This window comes from Dasypus novemcinctus, chromosome 1 (assembly GCF_030445035.2).
Source record: "Dasypus novemcinctus isolate mDasNov1 chromosome 1, mDasNov1.1.hap2, whole genome shotgun sequence".
NCBI lineage: Eukaryota > Metazoa > Chordata > Mammalia > Cingulata > Dasypodidae > Dasypus > Dasypus novemcinctus.
In genome coordinates this window covers 116,997,089-117,015,655 of record NC_080673.1, presented here as the reverse complement: position 1 = coordinate 117,015,655, position 18,567 = coordinate 116,997,089, and the positions used below count along the sequence as shown (strand labels likewise).

General features: G+C 35.4%; 1 protein-coding gene across 16 annotated transcripts in view; it reads left to right on the top strand.

Moving 5' to 3' along the window:
• PTPN13 (protein tyrosine phosphatase non-receptor type 13) overlaps positions 1–18,567 on the top strand; it is a 212,160-nt gene that overhangs the window by 159,942 nt on the left and 33,651 nt on the right. For all 16 annotated transcript variants that reach the window (XM_058295887.1, XM_058295971.1, XM_058295896.1 and 13 more), the window contains 9 exons: positions 295–457; positions 1,407–1,621; positions 1,738–1,836; positions 3,065–3,429; positions 9,879–10,050; positions 11,318–11,476; positions 12,005–12,176; positions 12,275–12,485; positions 15,780–15,850. In XM_058295887.1, coding sequence (XP_058151870.1) covers positions 295–457; positions 1,407–1,621; positions 1,738–1,836; positions 3,065–3,429; positions 9,879–10,050; positions 11,318–11,476; positions 12,005–12,176; positions 12,275–12,485; positions 15,780–15,850 — 1,627 coding nt within the window. The remainder of the gene's footprint in view (positions 1–294; positions 458–1,406; positions 1,622–1,737; positions 1,837–3,064; positions 3,430–9,878; positions 10,051–11,317; positions 11,477–12,004; positions 12,177–12,274; positions 12,486–15,779; positions 15,851–18,567) is intronic.

Here is an 18,567-nt window from a genome sequence, read left to right as displayed (position 1 = left end):
TGATTCCTATAATACCTAAATTTTCTACAACATGGTTATGTTATATTTATAATAGAAAATTGTTTTCTTTTTTAATCATTTATCTTTTTACACAGAAAATAACAGAAACTTAATTTTGAAAATTTCAATCCCTTAATTTTTGTTCTACTATTTTTTTCTCCCTCTGTCGATATTGTGGCGGACCTAGTACTTATTTTAAAAGATATTATATGATGAACTACACAAAGTCCTGGAAATGTGTTTATTTCCTTATATAATTCATCTTAATTAACAGAGTACTGTTACACTGTCCAGGTAGTTCATCTGTTGTTAGAAAAGGGGCAATCTCCAGCATCCAAAGAACATGTCCCTGGCAGCGCACAGTGTACCCTTGGAGATTCAGATGCCCAAGACCAAGCTCCAGAAAAAATGGCAAAGAAAATGACTCACTTCAGGGACTACAGCTTTGTCACTGAAGGTCAGACCATGGGAGACTGTGTCATTTCACTTTTATATTATTCCTAGCTTTTCACTTGTTGGATCACAATTCATGTCCTAGTCTCTTTAATTATGCTTTTCAAATGTAAACAGTAATTGGATGCAATACCATACTGATTAGAAAAACAGACACATTCTCTTATTAGTAGCTCTTAAAATTGGAAAAACTCTGGATAAAGCAGATAATAGATAAAAGATAAAACTGATTTAACAGATAAAACATAAATCAGATTATGGTAATTTTATCATGCCTTCAATAATATAAAATTCAAAGCAAAATTTGGTAAGGGGAAAAGTTACTTATAACTATTTACTGAAAATGTCTTCAAACCCACCTAAAACCTTGACCCTTTTTCTGAATTTCTATTTAATTATTTGAGCTTGAGAAGCTAACCTTGGGTAGAAATTCACCTCATAGTTCCCAGTTATTGATCATTCTTACTTACTATGCCAGTCCTTGGATCTATCCATGATTGGTAGAAAAATTAAAAATTAAAAATGATGTAGTAGTGAGTTTTTCATAAAGCTTTGTTCTTATTACAAGACTATTTTTGAGAGTCTATTTCTTTTAAGGTGTTAAAATATACTTTATAAATGATGATGATTGTAGAACCCTACTTGATAAAAGAAATGTTAACTCTGAATTAGTCCCAAAAATGAGGACAAAAATAATCCCTGTCTTCCCTGTTATTATCCAGTGTTTTAAAACCCTTGGGGTTAAAGTATAATTCCATTTGAGAACCCTGCTTTCAGAACCTCCTTTTCTGTTCATGCAGCTCACTTAATTAAGTTTAATAAATAACTGCACATAGAGCCCTAAATATTGTGAAACAATGACTTTCTAAAATGAGTCTAAAAGTATACTTACATGTATGTCCATTTGTATATACAGCATGTTAAGAATTTTTAAATTTTTTATCTTCCTCCAGAAAATACATTTGAGGTGAAATTATTTAAAAATAGCTCAGGCCTAGGATTCAGTTTTTCTCGAGAAGACAATCTTATACCTGAGCAAATAAATACCAGCATAGTAAGAGTTAAAAAGCTCTTTCCTGGACAGCCAGCAGCAGAAAGTGGAAAAATTGATATTGGAGATGTTATCTTGAAAGTGAATGGAGCCTCTTTGAAAGGACTGTCTCAGCAGGTGAGCCCCTAGCATATGGAATATAGCGTTTTTAATGAAGAGATGGATTGTACTCTCAGAACAATTGCATAAGCTGGCTTAACTGTGTCTTCATTTTTCATTCGTGGTACCCATAGGAAGTCATATCTGCTCTCAGAGGAACATCTCCAGAAGTATCCTTACTTCTCTGCAGACCTCCACCTGGTGTGCTGCCTGAAATTGATTCTGCTCTTTTGGTGAGACCTATGAGCTATAATAAATTTTTTTAATATATATATTTTTTTAAATATCAATTTAGTGACTAATGAATTCAGCTGTAGTGGTTTCATCATTGATCTCCTGGGCTTCATATCTGGTTGCATCTTTAGCTATGAGTATTATGTGTGTCACTTAGCCTTTTTGAGTACTTTCTATATTTGTAGTAAGAAACAATTAGATTCACTTTCTGTTCTCTCCTTTCCAATTCTCAGATTCAGAGATTTTAGCATAAATTTCTAAGCATAAATAGAAAAAAAGTCATAAAGTTTTTTAAAAACTTTTGTCCATTTTTTTCATTGAACCAAACTAGAAAAAATAATTCTTGTTCTGATTGGTTTAGATAAAAATGAGAGTTACTTAAGAGCTTTAGCCTTGTTCTTTCTAAGCCTAAAAATCACAGAAAACGGGTTATGTTTTTCCATTTCCCTTTCTTAAATCAAGTATCCAAAATCTATTTTGATGACGATTTATAAATTATATACCGATTGGTAGAAGTATACACATAGATAAATAATTGAAATACTGCCTTTGGCCTGTATAGTTAAAATAGTATTCCACTACCAGCAATTGGTGACTCTTGGTTATGAAAGACACGAGCATTTGGTACTAGAATAAATATTAGATTTTTATTTCTAAAGCTTAAAGCCTTAAATTGCTTGGGGAGGCGGGGAGGAACTGGCATTAGAGGGGCATTAGGAAAATGATGTCTGTAAGACATGTTATAAATAGCATTTTAAGAGACTGTTAATTTGTATCACGATATAGAAGGAACTGAGTGGAACTCTTGAAGAATAAATTGATACAATCTTTGTAGAAAGCAATTTGGAAATATTTAGCAAGAGCTTTCAAAACATCCTACCTTCTGACAGTATAGAAAATTATAAGAAAATAATCAGAAACTTAGGTATAATTTGTTTTCAAAACACATTTAAAGACCTCAAAGAATACTCATGATAGAAACCTAATTTTTGAAAGTAGAATTCAAAGAATAATATATAACTCTGATTTAAAGTATAAGTCATAGATTTTTAACAGTTACCTTTATATATGTTATTCATATTTTTTCTCTAATGAGCATATATTTTATTAGAAAATTGATAGAATGTTTTTATAGAAAAATGCTATTGTTGAACCTCATTTTCCATTAAATGCTTCTAAAACTCATCTAAGTTGTCACTCTGATCACTTTAAATGTGTCCTTTACAGAGCCCACTACACTCTCCAGCACAAGTACTTCCAAACAACAGTAAAGACCCTTCACAATCATCATGTGTGGAGCAAGGCACCAGCTCAGATGAAAATGAAATGTTTGACAAAACCAAAAAAAATTGCAAATCCCCATGCAGGAGAGACAGTTATAGTGACAGCAGTGGGAGTGGAGAAGAAGACTTAGTAAAAGCTCCCACAAAAATATCAAATATGAGCTGGGATTCAGCTTTGCATCACACTCTAAGCAGTGTGATACCACAGGCACAGAGTCAATGTGAAGCACCCAAAAGTCAAGAAGATACCATGTGTACTATATTTTATTGTCCTCAGGAAATACCCAGAAAACCAGAATTTGAAGACAGGTATTGTCAATATTATATGTAACATTTAGAGCAACTGGTTGTTGTTTGCAGAAACATAAATTTGTCTAAGAATGCAATGTGTCTGTCTGTGACCTTCACAATGGTTAGGGAGACGATGACCCTTTTGGATGTGTAGCTGTTCTGCCTGAGAGTTTTTAGTTAGCAAAACAGTAAACACTGCCCATTCAACCTGAACCTTACTTTACTCTTGGGCATATTTACTTGTAATTAGGAAAATTGTATATCACCATCAATCATATTTCTTAATCAGAGAGAGGAGAGAGCTATAGGTAGTGGTGAGAAGGAGAATAGGTCACAAACTATATATAAAGGGAAGGAGGTAAGGAATGAGTAGAGCATTTACAAATATCACACAAAAGGGTACAGAAGATGTGGAAAGAAGAAAGGGTTGACATCATAGAGGAGAACAAAGAGAGAGACTACATCTTAACTTTTTCATCGTTATTTGTATATTTTACTGTTGCTTTATGTCTTTGAGTATAGGCAGGTCCAGCCATATTTGTTAGGGATTTTTTTCCGTATTGTACCCCTTGAAATAACCACAAAAATAAGAATTTATTCTTCCTTTATTTCCTCTTTTTCATATTATCTTTTCTTTTTTCCTTGCTATGTTTTTTTAAAAATAAATTTCATTGATATATATTTTTAAAGTATACAACCCATCCAAATTGTACAATCATTGGTATTTGATATTATCATATAGTTGCATATTCATCACTTCCATCATTATTAGAGCATTTTCTTTATTCTAGTAATAATAAAGAAAAAAACAAACAAAAACCTCTATTAATAATTAACTCTCAATCTCTCTATGCTTCCCCGCCATACATAGCTGTTATTCTGTTTCCAGTTCTCTCATTTATTTATATTTATATTTTGTATAGATGGAGTCAAGCAATATGTAGTACCTTTTATGTAGTTTCTTTCCCTCAGTATATTTCCATTTATTTAACTCTTAATGGAAGATTATTTTATATTGCTATACACTGCTGTCTGTATTTTACTTTGATCGTATTTTTGCCTGACATTTAAATCTTGTAACATTAGCATACATTTGCGAAGTTTCAAAGAAAAATAGTCATATATATGCAATATTACCCATATTCATATTTCACACGAGGTTTTGCTATGCTATACAATTCCATGTTACAGTTTTTAGCTTTACTTCTAATAACAAGCATGGTCTGAAACTTTCCTTTCAACCACTGTCATAACCTGTATATTAGCACTGCTAGTTACAAACCACTATGATGTGCTTTCATCATTTCTATTCATTTCCAAAGATTTACAAACAATTCTTTTACCAATTCTATATAAATTAACACTCAGCTTTCCATCCTCTAACCTCATTCTACTTTCTGGTGACCTATATTCTTGTTAACTCCATGAGTTTACACAACATATTTAGTTCATAATAATGCAGTCATACTGGATTTGTCCTTTGTGTCTGGCTTGCTTCACTCAACACAATGTCCTACAGGTTCATCCATGTTGCCATTAGCTTCGCAACTTCATTTCTTCTTACTAACTGCATAATGTTCCATTGTACATATACAACAAAATTTCTTTATCCATTCATAGATTGATGGACCCCTGGGTTGTTTCCATCTTTTGGCAATTGCAAATAATCCCACTTTGAACATTGGTGGGCAGATGTCTGTTCATGCCACTGCTCTCAGTCCTTCTGGTGATATACCTACTGGTGGTATTGCTGGGTCCCACGGCAAGTCTATGTTCAACTTCCTTAGGAAATGCAAACAGTCCTCCATAGTGGCTGTACCATTCTACATTCCCACCAAAAGTGAATAAGCTTTGCTATCCTCTCCAACACTTGTAGTTTTCTATCTTTTTTAATACTAGCCATTCTAATAGGGTATGAAATTATATCTCCTTGTAGCTTTGATTTGCATTTTCCTAATTGCTAGGACATATAAAAACCTTTCCCTGTTGAGGATGATTTTGACTGTTCATTTTTCATATACGGCCTTTATCATATTGAGGAATTTTCCCTCCATTCCTATCTTTCAAAGTGATTTTATCAAGAAAGGATGCTGGATTTTGTCAAATGCCTTTTCTGCATCAATTGAGGTTATCATGTTATTTTTTTCCTACAATTTGTTAATGTGGTGTAATATATTGATTGATTTTCTTATTTTGAACCAGACTTGCATACCAGAAATAAATCCCACTTGGTTGTGATATGTAAGTCTTTTGATATGCTATCGGATTTGATTTGCAAATATTTTGTTGAGAATTTTTGCATCTATTAATATGTTCCTTAGATTGGTCTGTAATTTTCTTGTGGTGTATTTAACTGGCTTTGGTATTCAGACAATGTTGGCTTCATAAAATGTTTTGGGTAATTTTCTCTTCAATTTTTTGGAAGAATTTAAACAGGATTAGTGTTAATTCTTCTCAAAGGGCTTAGTAGAATTCACCTGTGAAGCCATCTGGCCCTGGACTTTTATTTTTTGGGAGATTTTTGATGACTGATTCAATCTCTTTAAAATGTGATTGGTTTGTTGAGTTCTTATATGTAGCATCAGTGTAGGTTGTGCATTTCTAGGAATTTACCATTTCATTTCTGTTACCATTTGCTGGCATACAGATTCTCATAATATCCTTTTATGATACTTTTTATTTCCATTGTGTCCATTGTAACAACCCCCTTTCATTTCTGTTTTTATTTATTTGTGTCTTCTCTTTTTCTTTGCGAAGCATTTGTCAATTTTATTCATCTTCTCAAAGAACCAACTTTTGGTTTTGTTGATTTTCTCTATTGTTATTTTTGTTCTCAATTTCATTTTTTTCTGCTTTAATCTTTATTATCCTTCCTTCTGCTTGCTTTGGGGATGGTTTGTTGTTCTTTTTCTAGTTTCTTCAATTTTTCAGTTAGATCTTTGATTTTAACTCCTTCTTTTATAATAATAAGCTTTTAGGGCTATAAGTTTTCCTCTCAGAACTGCCTTCACTGTATCCCTTACATTTTGATAACTTGTGTTCTCATTTTTATTCATCTTAATATATTTACTAATTTCACTTACATTTTCTTCTTTGACCCACGGATTATTTAGGAGTATGTTGTTCCACCTCCACACATTTGCAAATTTTTTCCTATTATTCATTTCCAGTTTCATTCCATTATGATCTAAGAAGCTGCTTTGTATAATTTTAGTCTTTTTATATTTATTGGGACCTACTTTGTGACTTAGCCTGTGGTTACCCTGGAGAAAGATCCATGAACACTTCCAAAGAATGTTTGGGTACAAAGTTCTGTATACATCTGTAAGGTCTAGCTCATTTATCATATTGTTCAAGTTCTCTGTTTCCTTGTTGATCTTCTCTCTAGTTGTTCTGTCTAATGATGGAAGTGGTGTGTTGAAGTCTCCAACAATTATTGTAGAGATGTCTGTTTCTCCTTTCAGTTTTGCCAAAGTTTGCTTCTTAATTATTGGGACACCCTGGTTAGGTGCATAATATTTATGACTTACTTTATCCTGGTGAATTGTTCCTTTTATTAATATATAATGGCCTTCTGTATCTCTTATAACTTTTTTGCATTTAAAGTCTGTTTTGTCCGCTATTAGTATAACTATCCCTGCTCTTTTTTGGTTACTGTGTGCATGGAATATCTTTTTCCAAACTTATACTTTCAGATGGTTTTTACCCCTGGATCTAAGGTGAGACTCTTCTAGGCAGCATATGGATGGCTCATGTTTTTTATCCATTCTGGCAACCTGTATCCTTTCATTAGGGAGTTTAATTCATTCACATTCAATGGTATTACTGTAAATGCATTATTTACTTTCTACCATTATATTCTTTGGTTTTTATATGTCCTATCTTTTTTTTTTTTTTTTTAAGATTTATTTATTTATTTCTTTCCCCTCCCTCCATTGTCTGCTCTCTGTGTCCATTCACTGCATGTTCTTCTGTATCAGCTTGTATTCTCATTGGGCAGCTCCGGGAACTGATCCTGGGACCTTCAAGAGTGAGAGAGAAGTGATCATTCTCTTGCACCACCTCAACTCCCTGGTCTGTTGCATCTCCTATTGTCTCTCCTCTCTGTCTCTTTTCATTGCAGAATCTTGCTGTGCCAGCTTTTCCTGTGCTGGCTCTCCACGTGGGCCAGCACTCCTGTGCAGAGCAGCGCTCCACATAGACCAGCTTACCCTCACCAGGAGGCCCTGGGTATCAAACCCTGAACCTCCTTTATGGTAGATGGGAGCCCAATTGCTTGAACCACATCCATTTCCGTGTCTTATCTTATTTTCATCTGTCTTTTTACTCTTTTGGTTATCTTTTCTGCTATTCTTCTCTTCTACAGTCTCCTCCAACCCTCCTCTCCTGACTTCTTTCGAGGTGTAAGGATCCCTTAAATATTTCCTGCAAAGGTGGATTATTTTTTACAAACTCTTAGTTTCTGTTCGTGTGTGAATATTTTAAACTCCCCTTCATATTTGAAGGACAGTTTTGCTGGTTAAAAAATCCTCAGCTCACAGTTTTTCTCTTTCAGTATTCTGCTCATATCATACCACTGTTTTCTCATATCCATGGTTTCTGGTGAGAAATCTGCACTAAGTCTTACTGAACATGCCTTGTGTGTGATGGTTTGATTTTTCTCTTGCTGCTTTCAGAATTTTCTCTTTATCTTTAACATTTGACCTTCTGAGTAGTATGTGTCTTAGAGTAGGTCTATTCACATTTATTCTGATTGGAGTACACTGTACTTCTTGGACCTGTAAGTTCATTTCTTTCATGAGAGTTGGGACATTTTTGGGCATTGTTTCCTCAAATACTCTTCTGCCCCTTTTCCTTTCCCTTCTTCTAGAACTTCCATAATACGTATGTTGGTGTGCTTCATGCTATCAATCAACTCCCTGAGCCCTTGCTCAATTTTTTTTCCATTCTTTTCTCTCTGTTTTTCTCTCTTCAGTTTTAGCTGTTCTTTATTCACTGCACACATATTCCATAGTCAAATATTGAGAATGCCCAGGAATTTTGTATAGTAGCTCAACTTAGTGGGTGCTGGAGGAGAGGGTGCACTTGGCTTGTTCACAAGCAGTATGGAGGCAGCAGACAACTCCCTTGTTTTCGCTGATGTCCTTCTTATGCTTGTGCTTGAACTCAGGAATAAAATGGTTGACAGTTTGGTTCTCTAAGTCTTCTGTACCTAAGTGAGTATCTCCAAATGTAGATTTTACCTCAAAAATTCTGTCTTCAATAATGAGGATTGACAGCACCAACCTTTATGTCTAAGCCATAAGGAATAGCAGCAGCAGTTGACTCATTGATGATTCTGAGTAAATTGAGGCCAGCGTGGTTCTAGCTTCTTTGGTGACCTAACACTGAGAGTAAGTGAAATAAGCTGGTCTGTGTCTTTCTTACTTTTAATTTCCTCATGTGAACTTCCTTGTTCCACCAGAAGATGATGCTCTTTAGCAGCTCTCTCAGTTCAGTGCCTTGTTGGAGTGTGTTTGCTGCAACAGGGACTGGATCGATGTGATAGAAGATCCTACCTGGAGGCTAAGAGCCTTGTATTTCAAACTTTCTCAGAGGCAGTTCTCCAACCTTTGCTGGCAGCCCCCTCCCTTTTTCTGGGTAGGAAATAATTCCACTCCCCTCTGCATCCTCAGCAACCATTTCGGATCAGTAGAGAGAGAGAGTGGGAGGGTCAGAAATCCTTGGACCCTTGCTGGCTCCCAACGAAAACAATGGCTTGGCCCCTCCTGGCCTGGAAGGGCTCATGGGACACAGCAGACCAAATTTGTGGGTCAAAAGCTGAGTCAGCCTTAGGCTGTATTCCTCTCTCTCTGCTTTCCTGGGAAAGTGGATCCCTGGGGCCCACTTTGTCTTTTACCAAATTCTACAGTATGTAGGATGGGAGAAGATGCCAGCAGTTGCTGCTGCAGCTTTTAATTCACAGTTTTGCCTTTGCCCCTCTCTCTTCCGAGCAATCACTAGCTGTCCCCTGTTGTTCTAAACCCTAGAAGATTTTTCTCCTTGGTGCTTCTGCCTGTCCTCTAGCTGTTTTTCTGGGGCAGAAGAGTCCTGTGTTTTACTAGTCCACCATCTTCCCAGAAGTCCTCTCTTACTATCTTTAAACACATATTAGGCTTTGATAACACTAGTTTCCTCCTTGAATTAACAACTAGAAATCAAAACTGTTAAATTTAACCTGTCTTAATGATTCACACAGCTAAATAAGCTTCTTTAAAGTAAAACATAGATGAAGAATAAATTGGTAGTTTTAGCATATGAGAGTTATATAAAATGGTCATAGTCTAGAGTCAGACAAAATATAGCTAGGATCTCAAAATCAGACATGAGTATTTGCTAAGCATTTTCAAAAGCTTAATCTTTGTGGCATAAAGTTTTATTGACATTGAAACATATTTGAAAATAGTCTTGCTTCTTTATCTTTGTAGTAATCCTCCTTCTCCTCTACCCCCGGAAGTGACTCCTGGACAAAGTTGTCAACCCCAATCAGAATCTACTTCCTTTCATTCAATAGATAAATATCATATGTATCACACTTCTGAACCAACTGGACAAGGAGGTTTGACAGCTTTAGAAAACCACTTGGAAGACTTTGAACTGGTATGTTGTTTTTTTTTCTTTTATTAAAAAAAAATCCATATTTTCTCAAGTAAAATACAGACACGCATAATTCCTTTTAGTGAGGAAAGACTATCATAGAGAAGTTTCATATCTGTATCAATGAATTGTTTTATAGCTGAGGAAATAGAGAAAAGGGCAAAAAGATCAGGTGCACATTACTTGATTTTTCTGAAGGTTAGTGGCTTCAGCTGTGAAATAGGCCTAGCAACCGCATAGGATTGTGGAAGGATTAAATGAAATAACTTGGGTAAAGCACCGTGTATGGTACTTGCTCCAGAGTACGGCAGTTAGTAAATGTTATTATTTTTGTTCATTTCTTGAGTTCTATTGAGTTACCTATCTAAATTTTAAATGTGTTTGAACATAAATTTTTTCTCCCCATACTTTTTGTGTTGTCATGGAATCCTTCAGATTGTAATAATAGCCCTTGAACTTCAAAATCTACATATTAGATTTGGAAACCAGATTTCCAAATATAGTATCTTTTGCACTGAATGAAAATACACTTTTTTTCAACAATATTTTTATTGTATGAAAATACATGTTTATTACTGAGAGTTAGAAAATATGGAAAAAGAAGACTAAAACCCCCTATTATCTCGTCACACCAAAACCACAAACACTTTGGAGTTTCTTTCCAGATTTTATGTTTGTAATTACATACACAAGTGTGTGTGTAGCATCTACATCTTGACTTTCATTCTCAGCAATAAAGTTATCTAAGAATGATTTCTTTAGAAAGTTCTCAATCTCTACATCTCAGTTGAAAAAAAAAAAACTTTTTTACACAACTAAATAAATGAAGATATGACAATACTGATCAAAAAAATTCATATATTATAGAAAAAATTTTTTGCTTTTGTGTCTTTTGCCATCTGTCTTGGTAGCTTAGAAATACATGGAGCATTTTCCTGATCCTCTTGCCACCTACCCCCTAGGAACACATTTTTTATTCATTAAAATATAACCACTACTATGTCCTTTTTTATCCTGAAAACAGAAGAATGGAACCATGAGTAAGTTCTGTCTCTGATATCTCTAGGCAAACAAAAGACATTGTATTTAAACCCAACTTGTACATAGGGGGACATTCTATCTACAGTTGACAGCCCTGGTTTCTTCACTTGGACAATTTAGCTTCACTTTCCTCCTCTGTTAATTGGAAGGAGTAATAGTCAGTACTGATCTTTCTGTTTGTCTATGGCAAAATAGACAAGCTGAAGGAATCACTTTTCTCTTCCCTTAGGAAGTAGAACTTCTCATTACCCTGGTTAAATCAGAAAAAGGTAGCCTGGGTTTTACAGTAACCAAAGGCAATCAGAGTGTTGGTTGTTACGTTCATGATGTCATTCAGGATCCAGCGAAAAGTGATGGAAGGCTAAAACCTGGGGACCGGCTCATAAAGGTGAGACCTTTAAGAGGATTGGGAGATTTGTGCAAATGTGACCAAAGAGTAAGAGAAAAGAGGGATAATTTAACTAATATAATGTTCCATTTCTCTGTTTGGCTGATGTTTTCCATCTCCAGTGCTTAATAGTAAAGACTTTTATATATTAGTAATTGGGGGAAATGCTTAAATTTCCTTTTTTGATTTGAAATTCCCTTTATGCTGAGATAATAGATAATACAAGCTATTATGGGTCTCAGGGACAGATAGTTTTTAAATTAGTAAGAATAAATTTCATATACATACTAACAAAATAATGATGTATTTGTTATTACATGTTTTATATTTTAATTTCACGTGATTATTTGATCACCGCATTTATGGTTTCCACAGTAAGGAGATACCAGTAAATTAGAGACCACTCTTTATTGTGAATCTCTTACTGGTTAATATATAAAGAGTTAGGGAGATCATTCTATTTTCTTGGCAATTTAGCTTCTCTGTTCCAAAAATTATAAACTTACATTGTCCCTTTCCTGTTTGTAGGTTAATGATACAAATGTTACAAATATGACTCACACAGATGCTGTGAACCTGCTCCGAGCTGCACCAAAGACAGTCAGATTAGTGCTTGGACGAGTTCTAGAATTACCCAGAATGCCAGTTTTGCCTCATTTGCTACCAGATATTACATTAACATGCAACAAAGATGAATTGGGTAAAGCAAATTCAAGCTTTGTGCAGAATGATTTTCTTGGCTAGATTGAGTCAGTACTGTTATGACTGAAGAAATAAATGTTTTCTATTCCCCTAAAGGTTTTTCCTTGTCTGAAGGTCACAAAAGCCTTCATCAGGTGATATATATTAGTGATATAAATCCAAGGTCAATTGCAGCCATTGAGGGTAATCTCCAGCTATTAGACATCGTCCATTACGTGAATGGAGTGAGCACACAAGGAATGACCTTGGAAGAAGCTGAGAGAGCATTAGACATGTCACTTCCTTCAGTGGTGCTGAAAGCAACAAGGTACTTTGCAATTATTTGTGTATGTGTGTGTGTGTGCAGGTATTATATTTCACCTTGTTTATTTATGGTTTTTTTTTGGAGGTGCCAGGGATTGAACCCAGGACCTCATACATGGGAAGCAAGCACTCAACCACTGAGCTACACTCATTCCTCCTTATGTTCTCCTAAAAGTTCTTCATGAATTACTAATTCACAGACCAAAGTATCAGGGACTAATAAATTAGAACAAATTTCCTGATAGTGTGTTTCTGAACATACACGAAGTAGATAAATATTTGCATATTATTTTCAGTTAATAGGGTGATTACCACATTTATCATTTGAAATGTATTTAGTTACAAGTAATGGAAAAATTCAACCCTGTTTGGTTTAAACAAGAAGGGGAATTTATTGACTTATGACTGAAAGAGTTCAGCGGTAAGATGGTTTTCAGGGAAAATTTGATGAGGGCTCTGGCTCCATTCTTTGCTATTTTCAGTTCTTCCCTCTTCTTTGTAATCACCTCTACCTTGGGAGGGCTTGCTTTATGATAGTCCAATAACTGCCTCAGTTCCACGTCCCATACCTGCATACCACACCATCAAGAACAATCTTAAGACAAAAATCCTACCATTCACCATGGTAAAACAAGTACTGTCTGCTGATTGGCTTGGGACTAGATTACTGCCAGTCCCTGAATTGAGGTAAAGAGATAGGAAAATATTAATTGGCCCAGCCCAGGCATACCCATTCCCCTGCTGGGGTGGGGTCAGTTCTACCCCAACCTCTTATCTGTTATCAAGGAGGGGTAAAACTACATCCACTTTACCTCCTAACAGTTTCAACTTGTTAAAAAAATCTTAATAATAACTTTGTTTCCTATATTTTGAAATCAATTGAGAAATTGTACATGAATCCATGCTTTCTAGGTGACAGCCTCACATTATATGACAGGAAAATTCGCATTTGTATCTGTTATACATGGTGAGTTTTATATAGCATATCTTTCAAAGTATGGGAATTTGATAAATCTCTTTACAGTAAACTTACGTGTTACTTCTGAACCTTCAGACTGGATTGTGTTCTTTTTTTCCTAGAATGTAATCCCTAATTCCTGACCTGATTTCCTCATGCTTCTAGAAATTGGACTGGGCATACAGTTATTTTCCCCATTTATCCTAAATAATTAATAGAGGAAGAAAGTCTTCGAAAACCTTGGAGAATCTTTTTGTAAAAATCAACATGTCTTCTTAGCTATAGGTCTAACTGTATATTTTGCCCAAAATCAGTAGAGCACCCTTCTCCCTAGCCCTGAAATTAGTTTCTTCTGTCTTTCTATGTTTATCCCAGCTGTAGTCACTGAAGATATAGCTGTGGTAGCCACAGCTACCCCCTTCATTCTTCTCCCAGCTCTTTCTCCACTGTTGTATTTATCTGCCCTCTTTAGGGTCCACAAGGAAGCAATAATGGAAAGGATATATACTGTGGTAATGATCTGCATACCAAGAACTACAAAGGGTCTGAGATGTTACCCTACTCGCACACTAATAAGCTAGCTTTTTATTGTTTCTTGAATGTTGGGAGCAGACATGAAGCTCCTGGATCAGAGATGAGGATTTTATTATCAATGGCATAGCAAACAGCATGAACATGTTCCCCATGTCCCCTCTGTCTTGTGGAAGTGACACATGTGGGCCTACTAGATGCCTCTACACTCTGTGGGTTGCATTAAGCCTGAGGAATCTGCTGGTTCGTAGCAGCCTAAGAAAGACTGAGTTTTGTTGTGTGATTACTTCATCCCTCAAGGTTGCTTGTAGCAGACACAATCTTGGGAAATAGCCCATTTGAAAATCAGTCAGGGCTTTGCATTATTGGCTTAACCAGTAAGAATAAAGAGGAATGCCTAGGACCCATGGTAAATTGCCTCCTATAAAAATGTACCCCTTGGCAACCTCCCTTTTCTCTCAAGTATCAGCAGAAACAAGATTGTATACTAATTCTCTGTTTCCACAGCTGGAAGTGTTAAGTCAATAACTTCTGGGCATATTTCTTTTTGATTGTTTTCCATTTTGAGTGGTACTATTCATATAATCCTTTGAATATGAATAATTTGCCTAGACTTTTACTTAAATAATTTAAAAGATAAACAAGTATCAAGGGCTTTAGGTATATAAAATTTAGCCATCTATGACTTCTAAGTTTTCTTTAAACCATTGTCTGAGTGAGAATGAACTAAGTTAATAGATCATAAATGTTACCCACTTTTTTATTCTTTTTTTTGCCTTTTTTTTTTTTAAAGACACACAGACCACAAAAAATGTTACATTAAAAAATATAGAGTTTTTTAAATGGGAAGGAAACTAATGCATTGAACTGAAACTCAAAGAAAGATTATGTAAAGAAGTGATTCTCAATCTTTTTTGTGTCAAGAATACTCATCCTAGGGAAGCAGATGTGGCTCAAGTGATAAGGCCTCCGCCTACCATATGGGAGAACCTGGGTTCAATCCCTGGGGCCTCCTGATGAAAAAAGAAGAGAAAACATGCCTGTGTGGCGAGCCAGTGCCCCTGTGGTGAGCCAAGTGCCTGCATGGTGAGCCGAGTGCCTATGTGGGTACCCACGTGGCAAACCAAGTGCCCACATGGACCCAAGTACCCATGTGAATGCCCACGTGGCGAGCCAGTGCCTGCACAAGTACCCACATTGTGAGCCAAGTACCCACATGGCAAGCCGAGTGCCCGCATGGCAAGCCGAGTGCCCACATCAGTGCCCGTGTGGTAAGCCAATGCCCGTGCAGCAAACCGAGTGCCTGCACAGTGAGCCAGTGCCCATACAAATGAGCCACACAGCAAGATGATGATGCAACAAAAGAGACAAAGGGGAGAGTCAAGGTGAAATGCAGCAGAGACCAGAAGAAACTGAGGTGGCGCAGTTGACAGGGAACTTCTTTCTACATCAGAGGTCCCCAGGATCGAATCCTGGTGACTCCTAGAGGAGAAAGACGAGAAAAGAAGACAAAAAGAGCAATAGATACAGAAGACCACACAATGAATGGACAGAGCAAAAACAGCAGGGTGGGAGAGGGGGAGGGGAAGGCAAAAATTTTTTTTTAATTTTTAAAAAATGAATATTAAAAATAAGAATACTCATTCTAGAAATATACAGATAAAGACTACCATAAAATTTAATCTGTGTCATGGGATGCCCATCCAGTATTAAATTCCTGAAGCTAAATAGTTAACATATGGTTCAAAGGAAATTTACAACAAATATCTTAAATAAGTCACCTGTCCCTTTTCTTTTTTTACAACTCAGAAATGGTCATCCAGTAGTCTCCAGTGCAAAGAGGGCTGCCATTTCAAGTCCAGGGTCAACCAAAGCCAACGGTAAGGATATGTCCTTGCAACATAAGTTGTTAGTTAGAGGTAACTATTTTTCCCCAATGTCGAACTTTAGATTTATCACTAAAATGTTTTTATTACCCTTCTAGAATGTTTGCAGGATCTAAGTGAAAAAATCTTATTTAAATAAAGGCTTCTCTACTTTTCAGAGTATCATAGCAAATAGTGGTGCACAGTGGCCCTTGGGATTTAGTGCTAGGTGGATCTGAGTTTAGAAGTCCTGTGTAACTTTAGCAAGTTATCTGACCCATATCTAAGTCTTTATTTCTTATCAATAAAATAAGGATATTATTAGTATCTACCTTATATATTGAGGCATATATTCATTCAGTAATGCATGTGAAACTCTCAACACAATGCTTGTCACATAATAATTTATTCAGGCATCCTTTGAATTTCTTCTTAGCACCAAGCACTGTTCTAAGCATTAAGGATACAGCAATGAGCAAAACAATGTATCTGTCTTACATACTAACATAATAATAGGAATAATAGTATTAGCACTTGCAGCTGCAGCAGTTAACATTAATTTAATGCTTATTCTGAACCAAGCATTCTTCTTAGTGCTTTGATCCTTACAACAACCCTGTGAGAATAGCATTGATCAGCTTCTCGTTTTATAGAAGGAGAAACTGAGACAAAAAGAAGTTTGAGAAATTCCTAGACTCCCAAAGTGAATAAATGGTAGAGCCAGAATTCAGACCTAAGAAATCTGATTCCATGCTCTCATTCTTATAACCAGACTCAATAAATGTGGCTTTCATTCCTTCTATTACTTTAATAAGAATGTTAAGCACAGGGGAATATGGTTGGACTTCATGCTTTTGCAATGTAAATTCAGCACTTCATATATAACTAAACTTGTAGGTTACCAAGCAGTGATAGCTGAAAGAAACCTTACTAGTACATTCTTGTTGGGTTATCTTGAATATCAGTTACTCTCCTCTGTAACTATCTTGAATGCCTTAGGGGTCCACCTTAGTACTATCTAATAGCTCCACTTCACCTCACAATCAGTTTAAAATCTCATAGAACAAATAGGTGAGCATTTTTTTAGTGACTTCTGGGATGACTCCTGTTGTAATTCTAAGGCAAAAGAGAGAAGCTGTACCCTAGAGCCCTTGTGCCTAGTGATCTGCCTTTATGGGGCTCTCTAACTTTATTTCTACAGAACTAATTTCCTTATGAGTTCTGAAAATCATGTAGTATCAATAATAAGAACGTCTAAAGAGTGATTGAGAATGTGATATGGTACAAGCACTTTGAAAAATAGTTTGATGATTTGTTAAAACATATACGTAACATTCTACTACTCCTTGGTATTTATTACTCAAGAAAACAAAGCATATATCCATATAGAAACTTGTACAGAAATGTTCTCAGCTGCCTTCTTTCTAAGAGACAAAAACTGGAAATAGTTCAAATGTCCAAAAACAGGTCACTGGATAAATTAATTGTAATGTATCCTCTGGAATACTACTCGGCAAAATAATTATGATGAGTGAAAGAAGCCAGGCAAAAAAAAAGAGTTCACATTGTATGACTCATAGTATACAAAATTGTAAAATCTGAAAATTAATCTACAGTGACAAAAAGCAGATCCATAATTGTCTGGGGATAGAGGTGAGGCAGAGGGAGGTTGAGAGAGGAGGGAGGGATTACAAATAATAATTGTATTTTATAATATTCTGATAAAATTTTTTAAAACCAGTGTTTTATACATTTGTGTTATTTTTCCTAGATAAAGATTAACAAATACATTCTAACTCTTGGAGGTAATATTTAAAAGACATTCTTGAGATATTTGTAGCATCAGCCACAAAATTATAATGATTTATACTAAAAAATTATCTTAGGCTTTATCTTTCTGGGCAGAAAAGTTCTAATTATTTTTAGGTCATTCTCAAATGTAAATCCTTGAATATACTCACCTGCATTTCCTTCTCTTTTCTTTTGCTTTTCCAAACTCTATTAAATCTTTCTAAATCCCTTAAAAATATAAAGAATTAGATTATTTTTAAATATATGATTTTTAAGTGTACTACTCATTTTTAATATGTATCGCAAACAGTACTAATGGTTAGAAGTTAAAATCAGCTTCTTCTGTTTTTATTAGAGAAGTTATAAGTTATAGAAATACCAGGCAGAAAATACAGAGTTCTCATATAGGCCAACCTGCCCCCCCCCCCCCACTATTAACACCTTGTATTAGTGTGGAACATTAGCTACTATTCCTAAAAGAACATTTTTATATTGTGCTATTGACTACAGTCCATGGTTTACATTAGGGTTTGTTGTCTGTGTTGTACAGACTTATGGTTTTGTTTTAATTTTTATTCTAGTAACATACATACAACCTAAAATTTCCCCTTTTATAATCACATTCAATATAATTCAGTGCTGTTAATTATATTCACAGTGTTGCACTACCATCACCACTACCCATTACCAAATATTTTCCATTGCCCCAAATAGAAACTCTGTAAAATTGAAGCATTAACTCCCCATTTCCTACCTCCACCCAGGCTCCTGGTAACCTATGTTCAGTTTTTAACCTTAGAATTTGCTTATTATAATTATTTCATATCAGATCATAATGTAGTTGTCCTTTTCTATCTGGCATATTTCATTCAACATCATGTCTTCAGGTTTCATCCATGTTGATGCATGTATCAGAACTTCATTACTTTTTATGGCTGAAT